The following is a 27266-nucleotide window of genomic DNA, read 5'->3' on the forward strand; positions in this document are numbered from 1 at the left end:
TTGAAGTTGAGTTAGAGTATTTAGCTAGGTTTCATAGATGATTTAATTCTAGTTCACTTTAATATGTTCGGTTTAATTTCACAACACGACGTTTATCCTCGTAATCTCCTACTTCGTATAATGTATCAACCATGACCTTTATATCCAACCTTCATGCGACCGAGGCTTCTGCGTTGTAAAGGGTTAAAGGAAAACTATTGTGTTGGTAGTGGAAAGTCGGCATGTGATGTTCGGTTGTATATCGATCATGGTTTTACTAGTGATGCAAATTAGGGTAGTTTGTGGATGTTTTGAGGAGAGGATAAGGTGAAGGTGGGTGGCTCGGGTATATGTAATGTGTGATGCGAATTGGAGATTTCTTTATGGTCATTTGAGTTTTTAATATAGATCGAGGGAGATTGATATAATGTGAGTAGGTAGAAATCAAATGAATGAGATAGAAGGCGGTCATGGTAGTTGGTTCGTGATACAGTGGATTGTTTGTTGGTGGATTATCCTTACTGAGATAAAGATCTAAAGGTGAAGAGATTCGTTTTTAATAAAGATCGGAGGAGATTGTTATCCGAGTTATTGCTTCTGCCATTCTGGTGATTTTATGGAAGAAAATGAGATGATGTTGTTGAGGTTTCTTCCCATGTGTGTATAACTCATTGTGGATGGTTGAATAAGTGGTATCAGAGCCAACGGTTCGGCCAAGGACCACAACTCCCCAAGGTGTGATGTGGTGGTGATGGGGCTCTAGATGATGTGGAGCAGCCTAGTTGACCTGATGCAGGGTGCATCAGGAGTAGAGTAGCACCAAGTGAGGGGCAGTTTCAGCAAAACACGCATCTGAAAGAGGGAGATTCCCTTCTCATGTGTGTGTGTTGAGGGTATTATCTCACATCGGTAGATTTAGAGGGGAGGACTGAGGAGATTAGCTTACAAGTGTTAGTGGGCTACTCCTATCACCAACTGGTTTTAAGATGAAATCTCATTCACTTGTGAGTCAATCTCCTAACTTACAATTGAAGCTGTTTTCTTTTGTTTGAGGAATAGCTTGAAAATCAACTTGTTCGTATAGAGTAAATCCTGATTATTAAAAAATACCCCCTCCGTCCAGGCCATGTACATAATCAAATTATCCTTCAAAAATACTCTCAATATAGAAAAGTAAACAAATGACGGAGGGAGTAATTTGCAAATTAAATTGTTCAGTCAGCCCTTTTAATAGGGTCACAAATTGTTGCACAGTAAGTTTATAATCTCAGTTAATCTTTAAAATAAGTTGATCATACCCAATTCTGTGTTGCTGATTTTCTTGAACCTCTAATACTTTTTGTAAAAAATATACATTTTCTTTACAAAAAGTAGAGCACAATCGACGAAAATTGGCAAAACCCGACCATTATGAATCCACTAAATTGTGCAACTTGTTAGGAGACCGTCTCTCACAAGTTTCTGTGACTGAACAGACGCCATTCGATATCTAAGTTCCCAAAACATGATCACATTGCGGCAACCTAAACCACTAAACGGCTTTTACGAGATACAAAGAGCAAACAACTGAAACAACAAACCAGAGAAAACATCCACTATTGGATGATGATAAAATGAAAATGTAACCGTTACGAGGGAGAACATGAAAAACTAGGAAAGATTAGCACACAACAGTTCATCCTATGTTAGCCAAACTGGAAACTGGAAGTAAAAAAAGGACAACCTCCAGCAACAAGGCCACCAGTTGACCCGACTTCGTAAGTACCTGGCTGGAGGTACTATAGGGAGAGTTCGATTAGTAGCTGTTTTGCCACATGTGTTGCTGGCTTTGCTTAGGTTGCTGTCCCTGAGAACCGCCGCCAAGGGACCCACCATCCCTCAACATCTGCTGCTGCTGGTGGTCTAGAGAAAGACCGCCCTGAGAATGGTAGTAATTAGGGTACCCTGCTTGAGCCCCATAGTGCTGTGACGGTGGCTGCTGGCTTTGTCGGAAACCAGCAGGCTGCTGCTGGTTTTGCCCCTGGGAACTGTAATATGTGTTACCAGGCACGCCCGACATGGTTCTCGAGTCTGCTCCCTGAAACCAAACACAACCAGTGTCATTCACAGCCTCCCAGGGCAAAAGAAAAATTTAAGCCCGAGGTTATGAGGACCACAGGCCCATAACTCAAAAACTTTACCGACTAGCTGCTGAAAGTAACATTCTCAGTTACTTACTTATGGAGCGAAGCACTAAGTTGGTCATTGACTTAATCCAAATCCAACCAAACCGTTATTTCCTAAACAATCGGCCTGAACCTACTATAAAACCTAAACAACCTTACCCAACTAACACATAAATTTCTAGAGTTAATAATCAGCTTTGGCAGGTCCTTGAATAATTTTGATAATGAAATACATAAAACAAAGATTGAAAAGCTGGACGCATTTCTATGTTCGCTTTATCGATCTTTTATTCATATAAATCATATAATACAATTTTAAATTCAAAGAAAACAGTATGTGAATCAGGTTTTTGACCAGGATTTGGATCGGGTTCGGATTTTTTGCAGTTAGACCATTTTCAAATTGCAGAATTTAGGTTACAGATTCAGTTTGGAAGTTGGGCCGGGTTTGGATCATGCTCAAACTCAACTGAGCCCAACTGCCCGTATACAAATATACAATGGATGTCCAAAAAAGAGGAAAATAGAATACCTGCTGGAGGGAAAGCAGATGACTAGCATCTTTATATTGAGAAGTTAGGATATCCTCATAATTCATAGAATTGCCGGGAGGAGCGCCGCTTGGAGGATTCAATGAGAAATTACTAGGAATGTTATTGGAATTCCCAAAACCGCCATACCCAGAGGGTACAGCACCAGACTGTGGCAAACTGTTAAGGGAAACATTGTTCTTGTACTGAGGAAGCATGGCTGCCAACGACTGAGGATATGTAGAGTTTCCGGCTGCAAAAGCTTGCTGGAAAGCAGAAGGCATATACGAGTAGCCTTGATGCAGGAATGGATAACCCATCATATTTAAGGGCCCGACAGGAACTGAGTGTTGAGAATACGGATGCATAGCCAGGTGTTGAGGAAGACCTGTTGCTCCAGAAACGCTACCGCCTGGTTGACTTTGTGTCGGCTGGGCAGCTAAGTTACTAGTCTTCAGCGCCTACACCAAACACAGTAATATAAATGGATTTTCGTTAACAGTAGTTTACAAGTATGTGTCACAAAAATAGTAGTTTTACAAGTACCTGTCACTAAAAAAAGAAAAAGAGTTTCTATGTTGTACGGTTGTACCCCTATGTTCTTTCAAAACCTTACATATACGGTATAACCCCATTTTTCTAAATTGTCCAAAGAGTTCTTGAAAAAGAATTGCCGAGTGAACACGATGATTATGATAATCGCTCAACAAATTGTTGCCGAGTAATCAATTAGATCCTTACTTTCAGTAATACTGTCCAATCCACATCGAAATCTATAATAATAGACTTATAAATGAATTTATTAGATAACACATTATGCTTAGGCACTAAAAATACAAACACAGTTCTAAGAAGAATTGACGATGAGCTACTAAATAAGTCGGAATATTAAATAAATCTCAACACAACTTATTTTAAGTGACCTAACACGTAGCCGCAATAGAGCCATCACAACTCAATAAAAGATCCGTCTCATCAGACCCAGAGAAAGCAAAACAGTTTTCATTAGAAACCAAAGTATATCTACTACTCACTAGAAACCCAACATACGCTGACAAGCATGAAAACAGAACAAATTTACGATAAAAGCAGATTACCTCAGCCATTGAAGTAGTGGGACCACTGAGAGATGAGATGCCTGCATACTTTGCCGCTATAGATTGGGAAGTGGGGAACTGAGAATAAGCAAGCTCAGCCTCTCTTAAAGCATGCATATTTGACGCCAGCAGTGAGCTTGGTAAAGAATTGGAATAAGGCTGGAAAAGAAAGAAATTTAGAAGTCGTCAGCACTTTCAGATGGAAGATACAAATCATTTGAAGTGTACAAGATGTCAAAAAGGGGATAAACTGCAATGACAACAAAATATGAAACCCACACAGACTGCATAACCCGGAAAAAAAACGATGAAATGTTTTCATAAGAAAGGAGTTTCATTCAGTAACCTCTTATATAAAATTTAACACAACGATAGAAAATCATAAGAAATGATAACATAAGCAATAAGATCAACACAGCGATTAAATGGAAGAGCTTGCGTCCTCACCATGACACCTGGCAAAGAAGGCAGCCCCTGCATCATCTGAGAGCTTGATGGGGATTGACCGAAGGATGAATTTAACTGCTGGTTGTTATCATACATGTAATTAGCAGTTGTTGAGGGGAAAGAATACTGATTAAGTTGTGTGACTTCTGGGGCTTCTTGTTGCAACATATCCGTCTGAGAAACTGATGGAGCTTCAAAGTTGGCAGAACCAGCACCGATATCGATTCTATGAGCATTATTTCCATCTACTGCAGTTCTCAGATGCCCATCCTCATAGTATTCAGAATTTCTGCACCAATAGTGAATTTTTAGGACCCCAACATCAATTATACATTATATACTAAGTACGACAACGGGTTGGATCATAGATTTAAGCCCAGGTTTGAAATATGTGAGTTAGGCTTAAGCTCAAATGTAAAATACGGGGTCATCCCAAGCATCTAAAATCAATTATGTTTTACCATATTAAATTATTGATTAAAAGGTAAACTGAAGTTGTGTAAAACAGTAAACTATATGCAACATCAAAAGCCGTGATGCAAAGTTTTGCGGAATTGACTGATGATTTTGAAGAGTTGAATATGCAAAGCATTTAGTGGATGATAGGGAAGAAAAAGCTTAACGAAAATGTGTTTATTTTACCCTGCTAGCCCTCTCTGCGTCCGGCGCTGATAAGAAGCTAAGACAAGATTTAATAATATTAAAATAAGCATCCAAGTTCAAAACAAAGGTACATCATAGTATTTGGCCGCACCTAGCTTCAGAGTCCCCAACAGAAGGGGCATCAGTCGAGGCAGCAGCTTCCTCTTCATTATCATGCACAGGCCTGGAAGCAAATGATCCAGAAAAGGGGGCGCCCATCCCAGATCCAAAGCTTCCAAAGCTCAAGTGAGATAGGTCAGTAGTCTGTTTCAGGTGTTCCGGAATTTTCACAGTAGGGCTATCACCCTCCGATTGTGTATCTTCATCCTTTGACAATGATATACCCTCGAAGTTGTTGGTCATTGATGTTACGGATACATTGGGATCTTCAACTGTACCACAGCACGAACAAATAGAGGAGATTAAGACCAGGCACGTCTACAATCAGATTATTATCTAATAATCCAATGAGCCAAAAATTACAACATTACTCCACTACAGCAAAGGCTCCCACCCAAGGCAAGGTAATGAGGTCAGATTACCAGATGCACTAGCAACAACATAAATAACAAGACCAACTTTACTTAAACGCCTCAAGGATTAGTTGTTTAGAAGGGTGGTATCGAGATGCATCATAAATGTTTCAAAATAATGTTGGCGATCCATTTTGTTAAATTCCATTGTCCAAGGCCAAAGGAGAGCAGGTCTTTGGCTTCATTAAAAATGGAACCAAATCGCACCAACAAAGGTGAAAAATATTAATACAAGTGCACTAGTGCAGAACATCAGAAGCCAAGATGCTTACTCACTCATGTATAAGCAATGGCAAAGTCTCCAATTCAAGTTCAATAACAGCTATACGATCAATAAATAATCTCGGTTCAGGAGACAAAGAGACACACAGCACATTCTGCAATAAGAGCAAATACCTTCATTATGGTGAACCTGATACGAGCCAATGTTCTGGTAGTGATCATTATCAAATCCAGATGCACCAAGAGAACTGTTCTCCTGCATGTCTCGGTGTGATTCGACAAACGTTGCTTGTTCATCATCAACGGTGTCATCCCCTTCAAATCGCACATCATCGGTCTGTGGATTATATTGTAGATTTGCTCTGTCATCATATGCGTCATTGTATGGCTCACTTTCTACGGCATGCTCAATGACAGAAGAGCCTCTAACAGCTGGTGGCTCCTCATCTTGGAGCCACGCATCATCGAGCGGTATACTGTGGTGTCCTGCTATTTCAGATTCCAGGTTCACCTCTGAGTCCTTGGAAGCATAGTTTTGTGATGCATGAGAATCATAATGTTGACTACTCATATGCTGTTGAGATACATTAAGGTTGCTGGAGGTTTTCCCATGCTGTCTTCCCATCTTAACAATGTCCGCCATGGACACTTGACCAGGCATTCCTGACCAGGCAGACTGAAAGCCGGAGGGCTGAGGTGTAGGCAATATGCTTTCAGCTGCACTTATTGAAAATGTTTTCTCTGTTGACGGATCGCTACAACAAACATAAGATACACCTTTTATTATCACAAGTTTTACCCAATTAACAGGCCCAAAACAACGTAGAATAACAGATTAACTATGAAGTCGTATCATATGTTCGCTACAAGCAGCTTTCAAACTAACAATATATACACTTCCCCTAATAAGTAGTCCCAAGTACGTAAGTACTACAACAAACTAAATAGAGCGGAGAGTTGGAAAGACTTAATAAAACACAAGGAAATAAAATTCACCATAATCAAGTACTACAGAGAGCTAGATTGAAACTAAATCACATTGGCAACGAGAATAAAGCTTCACTTCCAATGAATCCTATTCTTCCGCTTTGGACGATGATCAAATGAAGTAAAATAGCTCACCAAACACTGTATGCTTCTTGTACCATGACGCAGCAGAGTGTTTGGCAGGTTTTTCTAAACTTGATAAAATAATTGACAATTAATACAACACGTGAAGTTGTCAATACATATCACAGCACAATTTATGTTAAGGATCATCTAGAACTAACCACGAAGTGTTTTTGGGGTAACATAGATAATGTCGCGTTACTTGCATACATCTGATCCCCCATACATCATATGCAAAAATTGAGTGAAAGTGACAACCTAGGAAAAGGTTTATAGACAACAAAAAAGTGGTTCTAGGGAAGATTGAGATCTATCATACAATAACAAATTAATAGGTAGCAAAATCAATGGTAATTGCAGTCTCAAGAATGAGGAAATGGAAGTGAACATACCCAACAGCTGTTTCCCAATTGTTCACATTGTATCCTGCCCCATCCGTTGTAGAATTTGTGTACACAGATGGAGCAAACTCTTTCTTATAAACAGGTCTCCCACGTGGTGCCACATAGTCTAAAAAAGAAACAATCAGAATCTCCCTCGCCAAGATATTTACAAGTAATTGTACTCGCAACGAAGGCAACTGCAACTAACCTGAGGCACCAAACTGAGTGGTGTTATTGCGAGTAGAATAACGATCCATACCACTCCTGCCACCACGAGTGGATGTGCTACTACCACGAGGCCTTGAGTCACTCACATCCTTAATCTGAAGCAAATAAAACAATGATTGGGAAGAACATGCCTAGTGAAGACATCTCCAAATAATGAAATAAAAAAAGAAAATGGTACTAGCAACTTTTAAATAACTTTTTAGTCAAATAGTACATAGAAAAATAAGGCATCGCCTAACAAGTGGCACACTCTTTTTTGGAGTCACGCACTCACGCTTGGATGCTAAGGCATTTCAGTTTTCATGTTGTTTTCAGGATATAATCACAGGGTCAGGGAATTAAAGACCTGTCTAAGATCCTTACTAAAAGGATCAGCATCATAACAGTCATAACAAGGGTTCATAAGCACAATGGCCTGGTTCAACGCTTAGGTTCAAAGACTATTATATTAAGCCCCATATTGCATTAGAAAATTACTAAAACAAAGTGTGTAACAATGAATGTGATTAACTCAGAAAATAGCACATGTACAATCAACTACGAAGTACAAACATATATGTGTCATCTGCAAGCGCACCTCTTTTTTCTTTTCACGCTTGCTCTTCACCTCATGAAATGTATCTACACAGCCAATAGTTGCACATTAGAGTAAGCTCAAAGACCAACATAGGACTAAAGTACTTATTTGAGCCTAAATTGTAGATCATCTTCTTCCAACAAGCTACACCAAAAAATAGAAGAACGGATCACGTATAAATAAACAAAAGAAAAGCACATAAATTATTAACAGAAAAACAACCCACAATCACCAAACCAAAGGGTACTCAATGTCATCATAACTTAAAAGAACATTAATCAGCATTGCCAAAACATGATACTAGAAACGTAAAGCAAAGTTCTTTCTATCACAAAAGTTGCTCAACGGTCGAAGAAAAGCAAATGTCAAAACATGCTTCGCCATTTTCTAATGTCCAAATATGAAAAGCTAAACGAATGTGGCTCACTTAACATCCAAGAAACAATATATTCCAATCAAAGAACTAGAACACTTAACTATTAACTATAGAATATAGAGACATGCCTGGCATAGAAATATATCTCGAAGAAAATGAAGGTATTCATGCATAAGTAGATACAATAACTTATCATTCCTCTTGTTCACTAGACTTTTTTTGTGAAAGGACGACTTGTGCAAGCAATGCTACTAGTATACTGCCCATTATGACTTAGTTTCCCAAGAGTCCAAGACGCATTAGCCTTCCCACCAGTATAATTCACACTGACACAAACCTATGAAACTATAGAGCTTGTTTGCAATGGAGTTAACTGCTACGCGGTAATGGACTAATAGTTGCCCTATAAAACGGTACTGAGGAATAGTTACGCACTTCCCCGTAAATTAATGCATTTACCAAAATAAGACTAAGGGTCCGTTTGGATTGAAGGAATTGGAGAGAAGGGGAGGGGAGGGAAAGGGAGGGATTTAATTTTCTTTGTTTGGATAAAAAATATGGGCGAAAGGAAATGGAGGGGGAGAGAAATGAGATGACTTATTTTCTCTCCTATAGAACAAACTATAATCTTTCCAAGGGTGGCAAGATTTGGAAAGAAAACATTATTTGAACTCTAATTATACCACCAACATCCTTCAATCCTCCATCCATTCTTCATCTCCCTCCTTCCTCCCCTTCCATTTCCCTTTATAATTTTTGTTATCCAAACACCCACATCCCATTTGCCCTCCCCTTCTCTCCCCTCCCTTCACCTCCCCTCACTCCCCCTCCCCTCCCCTTCCCTCCTAAAATTGTATCCAAACGGACCCTAATAGTTCTCCTAACACCCCTTCCTCCTACAGTCATACACTACCATCACTTCCCTTCTTGAAGTCGAATCCGCCCTTCGGACAGTACTGTTTCAAGCAAACCGTTAAAAGAGCGACAAGTGCCGAAAAAACAAGTTTTAATAAATCAAATCTTTTAAACAAAACACAGACAGAAAGTGTTCTGATATAGAACTTTACCAAAACAAACTTGAAAAGGGAAAGGGAATAATCACTGACATGAACAAAGATAGAAAATTCGACATTCACAGACAAATCAAAATCAAATATTCTTAACAATAATCACAAACCCATAAACCCTTAACAACACAACTTAAAACTAACCACAAAACTTAATCTTTCGAACTCATAAAATCAGACAAACCATTATCTACTCAAACAAAACTAATCCCTCCCTCACATCCATTTGTTTAACTTTGATTAAAATACGTCTCGCAAAGAATAAAAAAAAAACATAAGCAAATGATTGAGACGGAGAGGGTAAATGATTAAATCTTATTCAAACTTCACACTAAACAATAAAATCACCACAAAACATAATTAGAAACTAAAAAAAATACCCTTTTCATCAAAACAAAAGGATCAAAAAACTAACAAATACCCAGAAAACTACATCAAATAAAACCACAAAATCAACAAAAAAAACATCAAAAAATCAACAAAAATTAACAAAAAAAACCTTGAGAAAGAAGACGATTAATGGCTTCATAAGAGTCCATTTTACATTCTTTAAGCATGGAATAGATCTCATCATCAGGAAAATCAACAATTTCCTTAATAGTTTGAATTACTTTCTTACTAGATGCTGGAATCTGATTCAAAACCCCATTATTATTAACATTATTGTTCATGTTGTTTCCCCCTTTTCCACTACCCATTTAATCTACTAATTAAAATTAGGGATCTGAACAAATTTTCTGCAAATTTGAATTGATTTAGGAATTGGGTTTGTTTTTGTTTGAACAAAAAACCAAAGAAAGTTGGGAACTTTGAGTTTTATGTTTGTGTGAAGTGATGATAATATGATTTGATATTTATTATTTTCAGAAAAACCCTCTTTATTTGTCTCACACTTCGCCGCTTTTTTTCTTTTCTTATTCTTAATAGGAAATATAATTAAAAAAATAATAGGAAATATAATTAAAAAAATAATACATAACTTCTTGTTTAAGGTTGACAATAAATAGATGAATGAGACAAAAAGTAAAATCTAGTGATTGATAAATTCTTGTTCCGTCTATATAAAATAGTATTTAATTCGTTTCAAACTTAAACAGATAGTCGTTTTGAGTAATATAATACTCCATATAATATTAAGAAAGTTATTATTTATTATTTTTTTCTAAAGAAAGTAGACTTTTGGGATAGAACGAATAATCATGAGTGAGTAGGTTGTTGTCAATTTGTGTTCTTTTTTAGGGTTACAAAAACTTTCATTAATGTAATTTGTGATTGTGAAGTTTAAAAGGTGCAGGTGAAGTGGAATGGCTAGGTTGAGAAGGTAGAATTCTTGTAAGAGCGATAGTAATAACCCCTACTTAACTAGCTTGATAATCATCGTATTTGTAACTGAGTTAAGACTTTGGAAATTTCAGGTTTTAGGTGCATATGTTATGGAGATGAAATGATAAACTTGTGACATATGATTAAACCTCGCTAATAAAAAGTATGTACGAAATTGCAGGAGTCGACAAGGAAGATCATTTGATTGCGGGCATCTTGGAGGCGTTGCCTATGTTTTTTCATTGCCTATGTTTTAATTTTATTCTGAGGCATCTTAATGGCGTTGCTCATGGCTTGACTCGTCAGGCCTTAAAATTGTAAAACCTTTCTTTATGGCCGTCAAAAAAAAAAAAAAAAAAAAAAGTATGTACATGTGGTTGTTTTATAGTGAGAAAAGAACATCAACTCTACGAAAGAATAATGTTTGGTTATATTTGGTAAAACTCGACAGTAAGAAGTTATTTGTTCTTCTTAAGGTCACGAGATTATTATTTAATACAATTTGGGGATTTCGAGGTTAGAAAAAAAGTGAAGGGGTAAAGTGGAAGGGTCAGGTGAAAAAGAAAGGGATAAGAGCATTACCAAATACCAATATAATCAAGGATATACTTAACTAATTTGCTAATCACGACATTACTAAACTCATTCCAAGCTTAAAATATTCGGTTTTAGGTGCAGATGTCATGGATACGGGGTAAACTGATAAACTCGTGACTTAGGATCAAAACCCGTCAGTACAAAGTACATGCATGCTACCGTTTTATAAGAAAAGAACGTCCGTGTAACGAGAAAATAGACTTTGGCTCTAGTTGGTAACATCCGTCAATAAGAATCCGGTATACCAATTGCACAAATTGGTAAATTGATTCCAAAAAGTCACCATAAAGGTCCAACTACAAAAATGTTGAAAGCTGAATTTCTCTTCTACTTGTCAAAGGGGAATCTGACATCAAGCTTTTTCGAAAGGGAAAAAAAGTCCCTCCTGAAACAAAACCAACACAAACCGAAAATAACATTTGTGCAAATCCGCTAAAATATTAATCCCAGCTGTTATCATAAAACAAATACTCGTATCAAATACAGTAAATAGTGCCAAAAAGATTGTCGGAAATGCGAATGCCATAACAGTACAAAAACAAACGGAGTATTATTTGTAACAGCAACACTAAAACGAAATCCTTAATTTAACTTAGCTCTCTTATACCAGACTCTTAACTAAACAGTGAAAAAAGTACTGAGCAACCCAAGACTAAGCAGATGTGTGCAGAATGTTGTCTTTCTTCGTAGAATATCACCAGTTCCGCAGTTGTTAACCTGAACCTGCAGAAGAAGATTAGACAACAGTGTCAATCCGAGCCAGAGACAATGAAAATTGAAAAGTAAGAAGCATATTAAACTTATCATACAAAGATTCTAAATACAAGCGAGATGTTACAAAACCTCGGCTCAGATAAGAAAGCTAGTTGCAGCAGATGACAGTTCCATGAGAACTCCATAAATCACACACTAATAAGGTATTGCGAGGCAAATTCAAATACTTGGGTAATCTAAATATAAATATAAATATAATTATAAAGCTGATTGGATGGTTTCATATGTCACACATCATATATGGCTCGTTGGTATAATTAGCATGTCATCTACAAACAGAACTTTTCTCACCATACAATATACATGTGCCGGTGACTAGGTGCATACCAAACAAATAACATGGCTTGCTTCAAATGAAGCTTTTGCACTTTGGTGGAGTTTCATTTCTAAGTCTTGTAACTACTTCCTCAATTAAAGTCTCCGGCATTTGCCACATATTGCGTAGCAAGAACGACAGCGGAGATGTTGTAGAGTTGCCTATCTAAGTATTTAAATCGATTTCCATCCCTCAAAATCAAAGAGAATAAGAATGATGTCAAAAGAAGCTTTCTGCAGGCAAACATGCAAGTAATCTCAAATCTCAACACTCTCCACAAGGTAAATTTTTTAATCTTTAGCAACAATAAAGGGGCAAACCTTTTACCTTGCACGACCTAGAAAATGCATATATAAGGTGATTGACCTAAAGTTTTTTACCTAATTTTATTGCTCTGGATTCTGAGTAATGACAACGCTAATTTAACCCTTATTCCAGTAAAGGGGAAAGCCTATGATACACTAGCGCAACGGTGTTGTAACCCCCACTGCTTAACTATCCAGATTCCAGACTAACTTTATGCTCTAGCTTGCCCGTCTCTGAGGTTGCACTTGCTTCACACACCACATATCAAGTCATACCCAAAAGCAATGTCTCATAATACACATGCACACCATAGGATTAAGTCAAGGGAAGAGATGAAAAAGATGGCAAGAGTGGATCAAGCATTCTAATTTGGGGCAACACAGCTGAGGAATACTTGGAGCGGTTGTATACAATTAATCAATTATGGTTTGCCAACTTTTGGAGAAAAGGGTGGGGTCCGACCACACCAAAGCATCGTTGCACAACATCCATGACAGCAACTATTGGACTAAAACAGCCTATGGATCTAAATTTCAGCTCAAGCTCAGCCTCAATAATTACAAAGGGAAGGGATATTCTTCACTTGTACATTCACACCCATATCACACATAACACTCAAGAATATGGGTATAAACTGTTGACCTCGACCCATGCAATCTGAAACTTCTCGTAAAAGGAAAAGGACGATTGCATGACAAAGTAGAGGCCAATAGTTTAAATCTATTGTTACATCTTGAAAAAATCCACATTAACAATTACAAAACAATGTTTTCGCACTACTGCTGAAACTACAAAATTTAACTAATTTGGGAAGTTAAAGAGACCAAATGAATTATAGAAACAACATCTTGAGTATGGTATATTCAAGAAGATACAAAAGCAGAGAGCTAAAGTTTACAAATCTAACTCATACTAACCAATTAACCAAAGCAAAAGCGCATGAACCATGGCTGTTCCAATTAGTTCTACCTTAACTGATTAAATATGTGAACTTGAAGTTACAGATTAGGTAGCTAGTCGTTACAGTTAGATAAAAACTGATCTTTTCTGATGGCAAGACAACAACCAAAGTAATACGTCTCCGGTTTTAATTTAACAGATACAAACCAAAGATACAAAGTAAGGCAATTGCTTGCAGTTCTAACCCAACAAGTCTAAGAACAGTGCAAACACGACGACAATAGCCATACCAGCTCACCTATCACTCTGACCACTATACTAACATTCGAAAGCATTTCCTTAGTGCACAGAAGAGAAGGCATGGTAGATAACACAAAACTAATCACATTACGACAATGATTAATAGTTCTACAAGGGGTAGAGAAAATATATGACACCGCAAAACAAAATTGAACAAAAAACATGGTCGATACCACCAATTTGGCACACCACCAAACGATCCCATGGAACATGGCAAATACAACAATAGAGAACAACAAAACATCAAAATCAAACTAAAGACCAAAAAAACACAAATAAACTACATATGAAACACTAAAACAAAATCAAACAAGCAAAAAAGATATACCCTCTTAAGGCACAGCATCAATCTCCTTATCCTCAACATCAGTAGCAGCGACACTAATCTCAGAAGAAATAGCATTAACAGCATCTTCAGAAGGAGGTTGAGCCTGTTCTTCCTCGGGCAACGGCTCCTCAACATAATCATTCTCAAAAGCATCAGCAGGAACCTCATAAATCCGAACTTGCGGCTTAGACGGATCCTTAACAAGCACATACTTACCCTCATTCAACTTCATACACAAATCCACAATACTCTTAACAATCCCCCACATATTATTCATATTCAAATTAATCTGCGAAGCGAAATCTTTCGGCTTATATCCAACAACACCCAATATAACATGATGAAAATGATCCCTAGGATGAACCCTAGACACATACCCTAATTTCATCATATCAGCACTACCTAACAAAGCTTGTGCAGTCCACTTAGCTAACTTATTAGCATTGTTCTTTAATTCAGTAGCTAAAACCGCTCCTCGTTGTGTTTCGAGTTTTTGCCTCCAATCAACACCAGAATACTTCGAATCAAATTCATTCAAAGCATTAACAGTCAAAAACTGTCTCTTATCATTGATATCAAGAACACTTTGCAATTCACACCTAGCAACCAAATACATATCATTATCCAATTTCCAACGACGATACCTGTACGCAGCAGACGCAACCTCCTCTCCTTCACTTGCAAAAGGGTTCGCCTCGTCGAAAGACACCTTCTTTCCCTCCTTAACCAAAACCTGCTGTGAGAAATTCTGATTTATGTATGCAGCTTCAACACTCAATGAATGTGCAGAGTTTATATCGTCTTTCGACTCCGGTAACGGCTCCTGCGACGTCTCATGGACGGAAAGTAAGTCAAGCTGTGACCCATCACGCTTATCCAAAAACAACTTGTTCCCAACCCTCTGAACCACAATATCCCAACTGTAAACCGACCTCGAAGCGCACATCAATGTCGACAGTATCGCATCAGTAGCGAAAACCGTCGCTTTATCTTCATTAGCAAGACGACGAATGACGGGATCATCAGTGGTGGTAACCTTGAAGAAAGTCCGGTTCTTGAACCGCTCAAGACGGCGCTCGTTTTTCGGGGTAATCCGGTCGAAGGACCGGTCGTAAGTCTCCAACGCACCGCAGAATAGCAAATCCTCCGGTTCGGCAACCGAATACGAGAGCTTGGTAAAGGTAGAGAACGGGATCTGATCAAGCATGTTCCACTCCGGTTGAATTTCAACAGAGGATTTGAAAACCGCTGCTTCACGACGCTGGTGAAAGTTATTCCCGGTCCGGTTCATGTGATAAAGTCGGTCACGGCGGGTTCGGTCTTTTTCGGCTTGTACTTTCTTTGCCTCGACTTCCTCGTCACGGCGCTGAGGGAGTAGGTTACGAGGGTGGTGATGGTTGAACCGCCATTTCGGTCCGAACTTAGGACGAGGAGCCGGTTTTCCGTCAACCAGACGGAAGGAATTGTCGTCGTCAGCTGCTAAAGTTGAGAAGGAATCATCAGCGGCGAAATCGAAGACGGAATCAATAGGGTTTTGGTTACGGTTGTTGCGGTTGTGGTTTTGGTTGTTGAGGTTGCGAGTGAAATCGGCGATTCGACCGAGTTTATCCGACCGTGAGAACGGAGCGAAGGGAACGTTAGCGGCGGCGATTGTGGCGGTTGCGGAGTCGAGTGGGCCCCATCCGTCGGGATTGTAGGGTACAGCTCCGACTTCAAATTCGGGGATCGTCATTGTTAGGGTTGAGATTGAATTGGGGATTTGAGTTTGAGGTGATTGATTGATTGATTGGTCTGAAGAAAAGATGTGAGTTTTGGGGGAGAAATTGATTGAAGAAAAGATAAACCCTAGTTATCTGGTTTATATATAGGAAAGTTTTGGTAGTGTTTAATTGCTTATTTGGGCCGTCTATGTTCTTGATAACGGGCTCTATAGTTTAGGTTTGTTCCGCTTGTGCTCAAGAATCAAAATTCGGGCTCGAGCTGATGTCTGGCTTACCCGAGTTTGAAAAAAATGTGTTTGTTATATAAAGTTTGCGAGTTTTAGCGCGAGTTCGAGTTAATCGAGCCATATAGAATAGTTAATTTTTTGATTTTTTTTTCTGCCGATATTTTCAATAATAAGGTTTGAAAGATATGTGTAAAAATATTTGGCAAATCAGTGAGACATATGAGGTGTGATACAAAAATATAATTATGATAAAATATTTTTATCAATATGAGTAATATCTTATCTATTCACACAGGTTTGAGTAGCTCGCGAGCTTTTCGAGTCGAGCCAGCGTTTGCTCGGCTTGAGTCTTGACTCGTTAAGCTCTCAGTTGAGCTTTGACCGAGGCGATCTTGAGTCGCTCACGAGCTGTCTCGTCTCATTAACACCCTTAAATTGCACAACCATGTGTCAAATTCTCATGAATTCGAGACTTGACTTAGACATTTTACTTAGCTACCGTATTGCGAGTTCGTTACCACGCTTACTTGCCCCTATGCGTGTCCAATAGACTAATAAGTCACTTCAATACTTCACTTAAAACCCCAAAATAGAAAAATTCGCACAAAATAGTTACTCCCTCTGTCCCGGTCATTTGTTGTCATTTTCCATATTGGGGTGTCTCGGTCATTTGTTGCCCTTTCTATTTTAAGAATGAACTTAATGAGTAATTTGATCATCCTCATTCAATTTGTTCCATTTGTCATTTAGTTATTGGTTATCTCCTCTTTCCTTGGTATTTGTGCCAAAAACAAAGGACAACAATTGACCGGGACGGAGGGAGTATATTCGATATCGGAGTAACACAGTGAAATCTATGTACTGTAACATAAATTTTTTTCATTTGACTAGTCGGATTCTATCAAACTTAGAGCATCTCCAATGGTTGAACAAAAGGACTTGCTTGCAAATTCTAAAAGTTTTAAGCTAGTTGCTCAACCATTGGAGAGCTTCACATGAACTAGCTTAGTTTGAGCAACTAGCTCCATGGAGCTAGTAGCTCAAATGGACCCACAAAAAGATATGTGCCAATTAAATAAATGTATATAAGTCAATTTAAGCAACAACTCTTATAGCTTAACCATTGAGAAAGTTTGTAGCTTAAAAGTGTTCTAGCTCAAAAATGTGATGCGGAGAGTTAAGCTAGTAGGGTTGTTGCTTACCATTGTGGATGCTCTTATCTATGTATAATCATTTTTCCCACATTGGACATGGCGACTATTTCAGATTTACGTATGGGTCGTATGGCTCTTATTAATGTGCGCAAAGGTAAAAGAAAAAACAATCAGTCGAGCCGCATCACAGGCTCACAGCTTACCTCGTCATACAGCATTTTCAAATTTCCGACTTCTTCATATTAGGGGATTAGGAAACTATCGAAGATGGGAATCTTGTGTGGTTAGGAAAGCGATGTATTTCGATAAATGTGGGGATTATGGGTCTCCTAGCTTCTTTGTATCGTTAATTCGTTATGACAATCTACGTCTCTACATATTCAGAGCTCAAGTTAGGCAAGGGCGAGAAACGGACAATGCCTGCAATGCTGGATGCTATGCTTATGGAAAATATGATCGGAATGACAGTGCTGTACCTAGGATTAACAGCAGTTCAAGAAAAAGTGAAAAACATCTCCTACGTGGCAGCGGATGACAACCTCGGTGTGAACCGAATGTGGCGGCCCGCGGCCGGCCTAGACGACATTAAGTTTGTTTTGTAGTCCAACTTCATATTACATACGTATTCCTATTCCTATTCTAACAACATTTGGACTTAAGCGAATGTATCATCTGAAAGCCTAAAAGTTATTTTATCTGCTTATACTAATCCGATAATTTTAATTAAAAAATGTAATTTTTCTTTTTTGACAATTAGATTATATTACGTCTAACCTTTTTTACATGTACACATATGACTGTATTTGAATCCGTTTTACATTTTGTGTACAATTATATGTATATATTCATGTAAAACCGTCTTATACAAGACTAACTCGACTCTTAAAAGAAGTATTTTAAACGATAATTCAATCCTTATAAGTAATAACTCTTAATAGTTTATACATGCACTAATCAATTTCTTCGTATAAGCATCGTGATATACTCCTACCTCTTATTAGAGTCGAGTTAGTCTTGTAATTGCTCTTTTAGGAAACCTACGACTAAATCTAATACTACTGCGATTCGGTGTATCCTTCATTCCTTCCCCTATTAGAATAATGATTGTGTAGCAGGCAACATCGTCTATATATATATAGGCGTCGTTCTCTTGGTTATCATCAACAACACTACACATATTCCTACCAACAAAAAAAAAAAAAAAAAAAAAAAAAACTCATTCACATTTTTAGCTTCACATTCAAGTAAGCTAAGCTATGGTCTATTCTCATAATATGGTCTATTCTCATAATATTGCCGTCATTGTCATTGTTATTGCGGTTTTATCTAGTTTTCTTGTTATAAGCACTCAAGCTAGGGAATATCATCACCTCCCATTAGGTCCTTACATGGTCGGACCCGAGTCTGTAGCCTTCGATTGTAAAGGCGAGGGTCCTTATGTCGGTATCTCCGATGGCCGTGTTATTAAGTGGCAAGCTCGCATGAGAGGATGGACGGAATTCGCTATAACTAGCCCACACAGGTATGTCTCGTGTTATCCCGTACACTAAATTGTGATCGTTTATAAATTTAGTCAAGATTGTGTTGGAAATAGGGGCTAATGTGGGGCTTTCCTATTTTCTTGGGCCAGAGTTGTTTATCTTGTTTTGGACTGAAGGTAGTGCTATTAGTGGGGCTTGTGTATAGTGGGCTGTCCACCTAACTTTTAATGCTCCACTTATCAGTGGGCTGTGAAGTGGGCTGTCCACCTAACTGTTATTGCTCCACTAATCAGTGGGCTGTGGGCTGTCCACCTAACAGTTATTGCTCCACTAATCAGTGGGCTGTCCACCTTCTGTTTTTGCTCCACTTATCAGTGGGCTGTGAAGTGGGCCGTGTTTGGAAGCCTTGTTGATCTATTCCTATAAATAGATCAAACACTCCTTACTCCAAATACACAACAACATCTTCTCTTCTCTTCTTCTCTTCTATTCTCCTCTCTAATTTCTCGGGTAAAAAATACTTTCTATCGTTCCAAGTCTCACGTTCCGAGTGGGCGGCGAGTTGGAGACTCGTAGTGTTATCCTTGGGAACTACCTGACTAGGATCGCCACCACCACTAAATCTTAAATATAGTTTTCAAGCGGTGGCTCCTTTACCACGGCACTACTAATCGGGTTATTTCTATTCTGGTTTTCTTGCTTTTCATTGTTACTTCTTCGATTACACCAACAATTTGAAAACTATATATCTGTTGTTGTTTGTTGCTGTAACAATGTCGTCTGTTTTAGCGAAAACCCTTCCTGACTTGACTAAACTTGAGAAACTGAACGGTCATAATTATAAGCGTTGGTCACAAAAACTGCTGATGTTTTTCGAACAACTGGAAATTGATTATGTGTTGTTTAGTGACCCGCCTCGCTCTCGTTTATCGTTTTGTTATTCTTGACAAGTAGAGAACTCACCCCGCCTAAATCAGTTGTTAAGTCAAACGAAGAGGATATTAAGAAATATGATAAGGACAATAAACTTGTTAGATGCCGGCTACTAAACAACATGTCCGACACCCTCTTTGACTTTGTTTATGGTTCATAAGTCCTGCTAAAACCATATGGGAATTCTTTAGAGAAAAAATATGGGGGGCCGACGATGCGGGTAAAAAGAAATATGTTGTGGGAAAGTGGCTACAATTTCAGATGGTTGACGGAAAACCCATCATGGAACAAGTTCATATTTATGAGAACCTTTGTGCTGATGTTGTTAATGAGGGTATGAAATTAGATAACATTTTTGTGGCTAATGTACTGTTAGAGAAATTCCCTCCCTCCTGGTCTGACTATAGGAACCACCTTAAGCATAAGAAAAAGGAACTGTCTCTCCAAGAACTAGTAGGACACATGAGGACCGAAGAGGCAAATCGCCTTAAAGACAAACTCGTTAGTCAATCTGTTAAAACAGAACGATCTTGTTGATGCTAATCTGGTTGAGTCCGGTGGTCCGTCTTATCTTGAGAAGTTCAAGGGTAAGGGTAAGGCTAAGGTTGGTCGGGGTAAGAACCAGGTCGGGCCAAGAAGAATGGTCCAGGGAAGCACACCAAACCGGTTCCTAAGATTCAGAAACCTGCTAAGGGTCCTTTTGTCTGCTATGTTTGCGGAAAACCTGGGCACAAAGCCTACCAATGCTCAAAAAGAAAACTAATGAAGCCAATCTCAGAATCGATGACATCATTCTTTCTTGTGGTTGTGGAAGCTAATATGGTGGGTAATGTTCTTTGAATGGGTCTTGGACACCGGCGCTTCCCGACACCTCTCTGCGATAAGGGGTTATTTACGAGTTCGAGGAAGTAGGCGATGGGGTTGTGTTTTTATGGGTAACTCTTCATCCGCACCGATCAAAGGCAAAGGCAAGATCTTTCTCAAACTCACCTCAGGGAAAACACTTGCTTTAAATAATGTTTTGTTTGTTCCCTCGTTACGTCGAAACCTTGTGTTCTGTGCCTTATTAAACAAAGTCGGTTGAAGCTTGTGTTTGAGGCTGACAAGGTGGTAATGTCGCGTAATGGGGAATTTGTGGGCAAGGGTTATCTGTCTGGGGTCTTTTTGTGTTGAACTCGATTCGATTTTTAATAATATTGCATCTACTACCTTATATCGTTGAGTCTATTGATGTTTGGCATGGTAGATTAGGTCATGTGAATGTTGACTATATTAAAAAACTTAGAACTATGAGTTTAATTCCAAGTTTGACGAGTCAAGAATTCTCTAAATGTGTTAGTCATGTGTTTGAAGCTAAATTCACAAAGAAACCTAGTAAACCTGTCACAACTAGGAATACGAGTCTTCTTGAGTTAATTCACTCCGACCTAGCTGACTTCAAAAATATTGCAAGTAGAGGTGGAAAGAATTATTATGTCACCTTTATAGACGATTGTTCAAGGTACACCCGTGTCTATCTGCTTAAGACTAAAGATGAAGCAAAACAATTGTTTATAAACTTTAAAAATGAAGTCGAAAATCAACTCGACAGGAAAATTAAAAGGGTAAGGTCTGATAGAGGTGGTGAGTATAAATCTACTTATCTAGCCGACTTTTGTGCTGCTAATGGTTTAATACATGAGACTAGTCCACCTTACTTACCTCGGTCTAACGGTGTAGGCGAACGGAAAAATAGAACCTTAAAAGAGATGATGAATGCTATGCTTTTAAGTTCGGCCTATCTGACGACATGTGGGGAAGCAATACTTTCGCTTGTCACATTCTTAACCGTGTACCTCATAAGAAAATTGACAAGACACCCTATGAGATGTGGAAGGGCTATCCTCCTAACCTAAGTTACCTTAGAGTGTGAGGGTGTTTAGCTAAAGTGGGCTTACCTGATTTTAGGAGACCTCTTTGTTGGACCAAAGACCTATGATTGTGTTTTTATAGGTTATGCTCAAAATAGTTCTGCTTATAGATTCATGTCTTTAAGTGATCGTTCTATATCCGAAGCTAGAGATCTTTGTGTTTTTTGAGCATGTTTTTCCATTCTGAAGAATGTTGATTCATCTCCTAGTTTACCTTTTACATCTGTTGATATCTCTTCACATGCTAGTAGTAGCTCTTCTAGTGATCATGATGCTTGAACCTAGAAGGAGTAAGAGACCTAGATGTCCAAAGAACTTTGGAGATTTTGTTTCAACTTTCTTTGTCTGAACATGGATACACTTTGTGTGTGCTAGTGATGAATTTGTTTCAACCTTTTTAATAGAAGATGACCCAAAAACGTATAGTGAGGCAATGAAATCCATTGATGCTAATTTTTGGAAAGATGCTATTAAAAATGAACTTGACTCTATTATGTCAAATCAAACTTGGAAGTTGAGTGACTTACCTAAAGGTAGTAAACCCATTACAAGTAAATGGATCTTTAAAAGGAAAATGAGACCTGACGGTACAATAGAGAGGTTCAAAGCTAGACTTGTAGTTAGAGGCTTTACACAAAAGAAGGGTATTGATTATTTTGATACTTACTCTCCTGTGACCAAAATCTCGACTATTAGGACTCTTGTCGCCTTAGCTGCTATTCATAACCTTATTATACATCAGATGGATGTTAAAACTGCTTTTTTGAATGGTGAACTAAGGGAAGAGATCTACATGTCTCAACCTGAAGGGTTTGTGATTGAGGGTCAAGAGAGTAAAGTGTGTAAACCGAACAAGTCTCTTTATGGATCAAACAAGCACCTAAACAATGGTATGAGAAATTTAACAACACTTTAATAAGTAATGGCTATGAGGTTAACCATTCTGATTCATGTATTTATTCAAAGGTAATAGAATCTGATTGTGTGCTCATATGCCTTTATGTTGATGACATGTTAATACTTGGTAATAATTTAGAGGTAATAATTAGAACCAAAGATTTTTTGTCATCACAATTTGAGATGAAGGACTTAGGAGAAGCTGATGTTATCCTAGGAGTTAAGGTCATCCGAAACTCCAATGGAATCTGTCTAAGTCAATCTCATTATGTTGAAAAAGTGTTGAAAAAGTTTAATCGCTTTGATGATGTGCTGCGAACACCCTATGATCCTAGTATAGCATTGTGTAAAAACTTGGGCAAGAGTGTTTCCCAAGAAGAGTATGCTAAAATCCTAGGTAGTGTGATGTTTTTAATGAACTGTACTCGACCGATATTGCTTATGCGGTTAGTAGATCGAGTCGTTATACACATAACCCTAGTAATGAACACTGGAATGCTCTTCGTCGTTTACTAAAATACCTGAAAGGAACCATTGACTTATGTTTGCATTATAGTAAATTTCTGTTTGTGTTAGAGGGATCTTGTGATGCTAATGGGTTGCAGTAAACGACGAGATCTGTTCTACTAGTGGTTATGTCTTTACCATGGGTGGAGGTGCTATATCGTGGAAGTCTTCTAAAACGACTTGTATTGCACGCTCTACCATGGAATCGAGTTCATAGCTCTTGAGTTGGCGGGGCAAGAGGTCAATGGTTGAAAAACCTTTTAGGCGATATACCAAGTATGGGGCGGACGGCTAACACCGGTCTCCCCGCACTTTGTGACTCGCAGAAAGAATTGGTGTTGCGAAAGAACGGTGTCTGATTCGAAAAAGAGACATATTCGAATAAGACACGCTGCAGTTAAACAACTCCAAAACAATGGAGTGATTGCTTTGGACTATGTGAAGTCCGAAAACAATCTTGCTTGATCCCTTTACTAAAGGGTCAAGCTAGGAGACTAGTCGTTGATACGTCGAGGGGAATGGGGCTTAAGTCCATAGGTCAAGAGTGAGACTTGACTAGGTCTAAAGCTTCTATTCCTATGACGTTGTATGATTCATAGCCTTAATGGTGGTGCTTTTGAGACGCACTTGATGAATCATACACCAGGTTGGACTTAGGTCCTTAATGACTCATGTGAAGTCTTTATTGAGAAGCACTTGAGTCACCTACGTAGGTGTAACGATCATTAGACCGTGAGAAGTCTTCCAACACATCTATCGATCTGAGGTAAACGCATAACTCTAAAAGAGTGCGTTGCACTTTTGCGAACGATCTTAATCAAGGTATGATATGTGTTGTGGGGGTATCGACCAAGCTCAATTTAGGAATTCAAATCGCAAGATATTCTCTCATTTGTAAGTAAGTTGTTTCCTCATTTCACTAAAAGTGTCAATTCAAATCGAAAGATATTGATACCAAGATCAATCCTTCCTTTACCCGCACTTTTCTTTCTCTTTCTGTGGCGCCCCTAGTGGGGGATTGTTGGAAATAGGGGCTAATGTGGGGCTTTCCTATTTTCTTGGGCCAGAGTTGTTTATCTTGTTTTGGACTGAAGGTAGTGCTATTAGTGGGGCTTGTGTATAGTGGGCTGTCCACCTAACTTTTAATGCTCCACTTATCAGTGGGCTGTGAAGTGGGCTGTCCACCTAACTGTTATTGCTCCACTAATCAGTGGGCTGTGGGCTGTCCACCTAACAGTTATTGCTCCACTAATCAGTGGGCTGTCCACCTTCTGTTTTTGCTCCACTTATCAGTGGGCTGTGAAGTGGGCCGTGTTTGGAAGCCTTGTTGATCTATTCCTATAAATAGATCAAACACTCCTTACTCCAAATACACAACAACATCTTCTCTTCTCTTCTTCTCTTCTATTCTCCTCTCTAATTTCTGGGTAAAGAAATACTTTCTATCGTTCCAAGTCTCACAGTTCCGAGTGGGCGAAACTGAGTTGGAGACTGTAGTGTTATCCTTGGGGAACTACCGGCACTAGCTGATCGCCACCACGGTCGTACCGGAATATAGTTTTCAAGGCAGTGGCTCCCTTACCACGGCACTACTAATCGGGTTATTTCTATTCTGGTTTTCTTGCTTTTCATTGTTACTTCTTCGATTACACCAACAGATTGTAACCGTCATATTTTATTAGGAAGGTGTCCCGATATGAAAAATTATAGTTTCTCCCTTATTGTTAGGAAGGACGGAGTTGAGCGAGACTCATAACTATGCCATGTTGTGTATACGTCATAACGTCATTTTTCAGTAGATGTGAAGTCAGTCGAATTAAATTAAATTCAAATAGTCTTTGGTGTTCGGATTGGATACAATCATACAACTTATGTCATGTTGTGTATACGCAATTTTCAAATTCTACGTGTTGTTATTATATTATTTATATATAAGTTATTTAATGAGGTGTTTGAAAGAGAGATTTTTTATTAATAAATTTGAAATAAAATCGTGTTTTGCGAAATCACTTTTATAAGGAAGGGCAACGAGGTGTCTTAGTAAATGTTTACAAGAGATTTTTTATTAATAAATTTGAAATAAAATCGTGTTTTGCGAAATCACTTTTATACAAGGAAGGGCACAGAAATTAGTCGTCCTTTATTTTAATCTATAATACTAATATGAGTCACTTCATTTGATAGTTTAGCATATAACCAACCATGTTTCAAGAGATTGAGCGTTTGATAAATTTTTGTAGGCCAAGGCTCTGTGATGGACATGATAATCCAATAAATGAGCGATATTGTGGGAGGCCCTTAGGATTGAAGTTTGATATGAGTACGTGCGAGCTATACATTGCTGATTCAAGCATGGGTTTGATGAAAGTGGGTAGTGGCGGAGGTGTTGCCACATCAGTTTCTACGGGTGTCGCCGGAGTTCCATTCCGATTTTTAAATGCATTGGATATTGACTCCAACTCCGGAGCTGTTTACTTCACTGATACAAGTACCAAGTATCATAGATGGTATTTATTTCTCATCTCATCCTCTTTTTTCTACTTTTCCATTATGTTTGGTAATCAATATCAATATTGAAATATTATTTTCGTTTATGGATAATAAAAAATTTATTACCATGGCGAATTTTCATTTAAAAAAAAAATTCAACTCATATATATGTAATTTGTGTTCTAGGCAATATGTAGAAGCAATGAGGAGCTTTGATCACACTGGACGATTGCTAAAGTACGATCCAAAGACCAAAGCCGTCACTGTGTTACTTGAGGGTTTGTTTTTTGCAAACGGAGTTGCGCTAAGCGAAAATAAAGATTTTGTACTCGTTCTTTGAAACAACCGCCTCTCGAGATAAGAAGGTTTTGGCTTGTCTTGGGCCAAAAGCGGGACTTCAAATATTTGTAAAACTTATCGGCAGGCCCGATAATATTAATCGGAATAATAAAGGTGAATTTTGGGTAGCTCAAATCCCTCCAAGCTCATTAAGTTGAATCAAGACGGCGAAGTTATGGAACGTCTAGACACGCCATTGATCGTAGATTCAAGCGACGTACTAGAATTTCACAACCGCATCTGGATTGGATCTGTTATTCAACGTTATCTTCATTATAGTTTATAATAGTTGTTATTTAGGGTCTATTTATATGTAGATTTTGTATACCCTTTTAATTTTGAATGATCATTATCATTTTTTCCCTTTTTTAATAAAATAAAACTTTTTAATTTATTGTGTTACTTGTGATTGGCTATAGAGCCTGCTGTTCTATAATACTAATAATCATCCTACATATTGCTGGTTTAGTCGTATTTCAAATAAAACCGAGTCTTTGTGTGAGATGTTATCATAGGTTCACAGATGAGGCCAACTGACCAACCGATGTCCTAATAACTGCTCTTGATTTAGTCTTTGTGTGTTCGAGCATGACCGGCTATACAAATTCATTATTAGGGTGGGGTTGAGTGGAAAATATTGTAAATAAATAATGAGGTATAATGTAATTAAGTGGGGTATAAGTAGAAAAATGGTGGAGTTTGATGTAGAAGTAGTGGGTATGAGTGACAAATATTGTAAATAAGTAATGGGGTATGAGGACAAAATGGTCATTTGGCATTCTTTTTAGGAAACTAGTTTTAGTCCCGTGCAAAAATGCACGGTTATACTATCAAAATTTTAGACAGACGATATAATTATAGAGAGTTGAATAGAGAGTCGTATTTTTAATGATTCGATAAATGAATTAATTTCTATGTTATTATGATAATCTAAACCCATGTAAATTTGATGTTTAAAACATTAGCTATAACTAAAAGTATAAAAAAAATGATTACATTCTCTGTCAAGCCATATATAACATTTTAAATTTGAAATATAAATTACGTACATTAGATATTAATTAAGATATTGTATATATGTTGAACCGCGACATTTCACATAACCTACATTTTAATATAATAAAGTGTAGATTAGCATTTCATTTTTTTTAGCCTCTATGTACGTTTTTTAGTCTTTAAGCTTCTTTTACGTTTTATATTTTTCCTTAAAAGATACTTTAAAGTTTAATCTGTCAACAAAGAAAAAATTGTATTGAGAGGAAATTAAATAAATCCAATGCAAGTTTGTGGTAGGACCCACCTATAGAAAATGCAATTGTTCATCCTTATTTTAAGGAACCAATGAGAAGGCTAGAAATAACCTAGCTTTTATACTAGGTAGATAGGTAGAGTGAAGTTGAATGGATA

The 27266-nt window shown here is 38.1% G+C and overlaps 2 protein-coding genes and 1 pseudogene across 3 annotated transcripts; 1 reads left to right on the plus strand and 2 right to left on the minus strand.

The window, feature by feature from the left end:
• Nucleotides 1–1471: 1471 nt before the first annotated feature.
• On the minus strand, nt 1472–10710 carry LOC141592782 (uncharacterized). Of its 2 annotated transcripts, XM_074413605.1 has the most exons (11): nt 10479–10710; nt 9856–10386; nt 7914–7957; nt 7317–7431; nt 7118–7235; nt 5790–6370; nt 4973–5252; nt 4219–4507; nt 3772–3930; nt 2677–3135; nt 1472–2056 (listed from the first exon to the last, which is right to left on the minus strand). In XM_074413605.1, exons 2-11 carry the CDS (start codon nt 10052–10054, stop codon nt 1775–1777), a joined length of 2526 nt encoding a protein of 841 aa, XP_074269706.1. In that variant the 5' UTR covers nt 10055–10386; nt 10479–10710; the 3' UTR covers nt 1472–1774. The 2 variants fall into 2 exon arrangements, with proteins under 2 accessions (XP_074269706.1, XP_074269707.1); XM_074413606.1 differs by lacking the exon at nt 10479–10710 and having other exon boundaries at nt 7914–8758; nt 9157–10184.
• Nucleotides 10711–11709: 999 nt separating this feature from the next.
• On the minus strand, nt 11710–16070 carry LOC141592783 (eukaryotic translation initiation factor 3 subunit D-like). Its single transcript, XM_074413607.1, has 2 exons — nt 14201–16070; nt 11710–11999 (listed from the first exon to the last, which is right to left on the minus strand). The coding sequence occupies exon 1, from the start codon at nt 15930–15932 to the stop codon at nt 14205–14207; it is 1728 nt and encodes a 575-aa protein (XP_074269708.1). The 5' UTR covers nt 15933–16070; the 3' UTR covers nt 11710–11999; nt 14201–14204.
• A 2506-nt stretch (nt 16071–18576) lies between these two features.
• LOC141590640 (protein STRICTOSIDINE SYNTHASE-LIKE 10-like) lies at nt 18577–26259 on the plus strand (annotated as a pseudogene).
• The last annotated feature ends 1007 nt before the right edge of the window (nt 26260–27266 follow it).

The sequence above is a fragment of the Silene latifolia genome, chromosome 7 (genome assembly GCF_048544455.1).
Source record: "Silene latifolia isolate original U9 population chromosome 7, ASM4854445v1, whole genome shotgun sequence".
NCBI classification, from domain to species: Eukaryota; Viridiplantae; Streptophyta; class Magnoliopsida; order Caryophyllales; family Caryophyllaceae; genus Silene; species Silene latifolia.

Coding starts and splice junctions, on each gene's coding strand:
- LOC141592782 (XM_074413605.1), bottom strand. CDS start 10,054: ATGGGTAGTGGAAAAGGGGGAAACAACATGAACAATAATGTTAATAAT. Junction 6,371..7,117: donor AATTGGGAAACAGCTGTTGG/GTATGTTCACTT, acceptor TGTTTGTTGTAG/CGATCCGTCAACAGAGAAAA. Junction 3,931..4,218: donor CTTCTTTGCCAGGTGTCATG/GTGAGGACGCAA, acceptor TTTCTTTTCCAG/CCTTATTCCAATTCTTTACC.
- LOC141592783 (XM_074413607.1), bottom strand. CDS start 15,932: ATGACGATCCCCGAATTTGAAGTCGGAGCTGTACCCTACAATCCCGAC.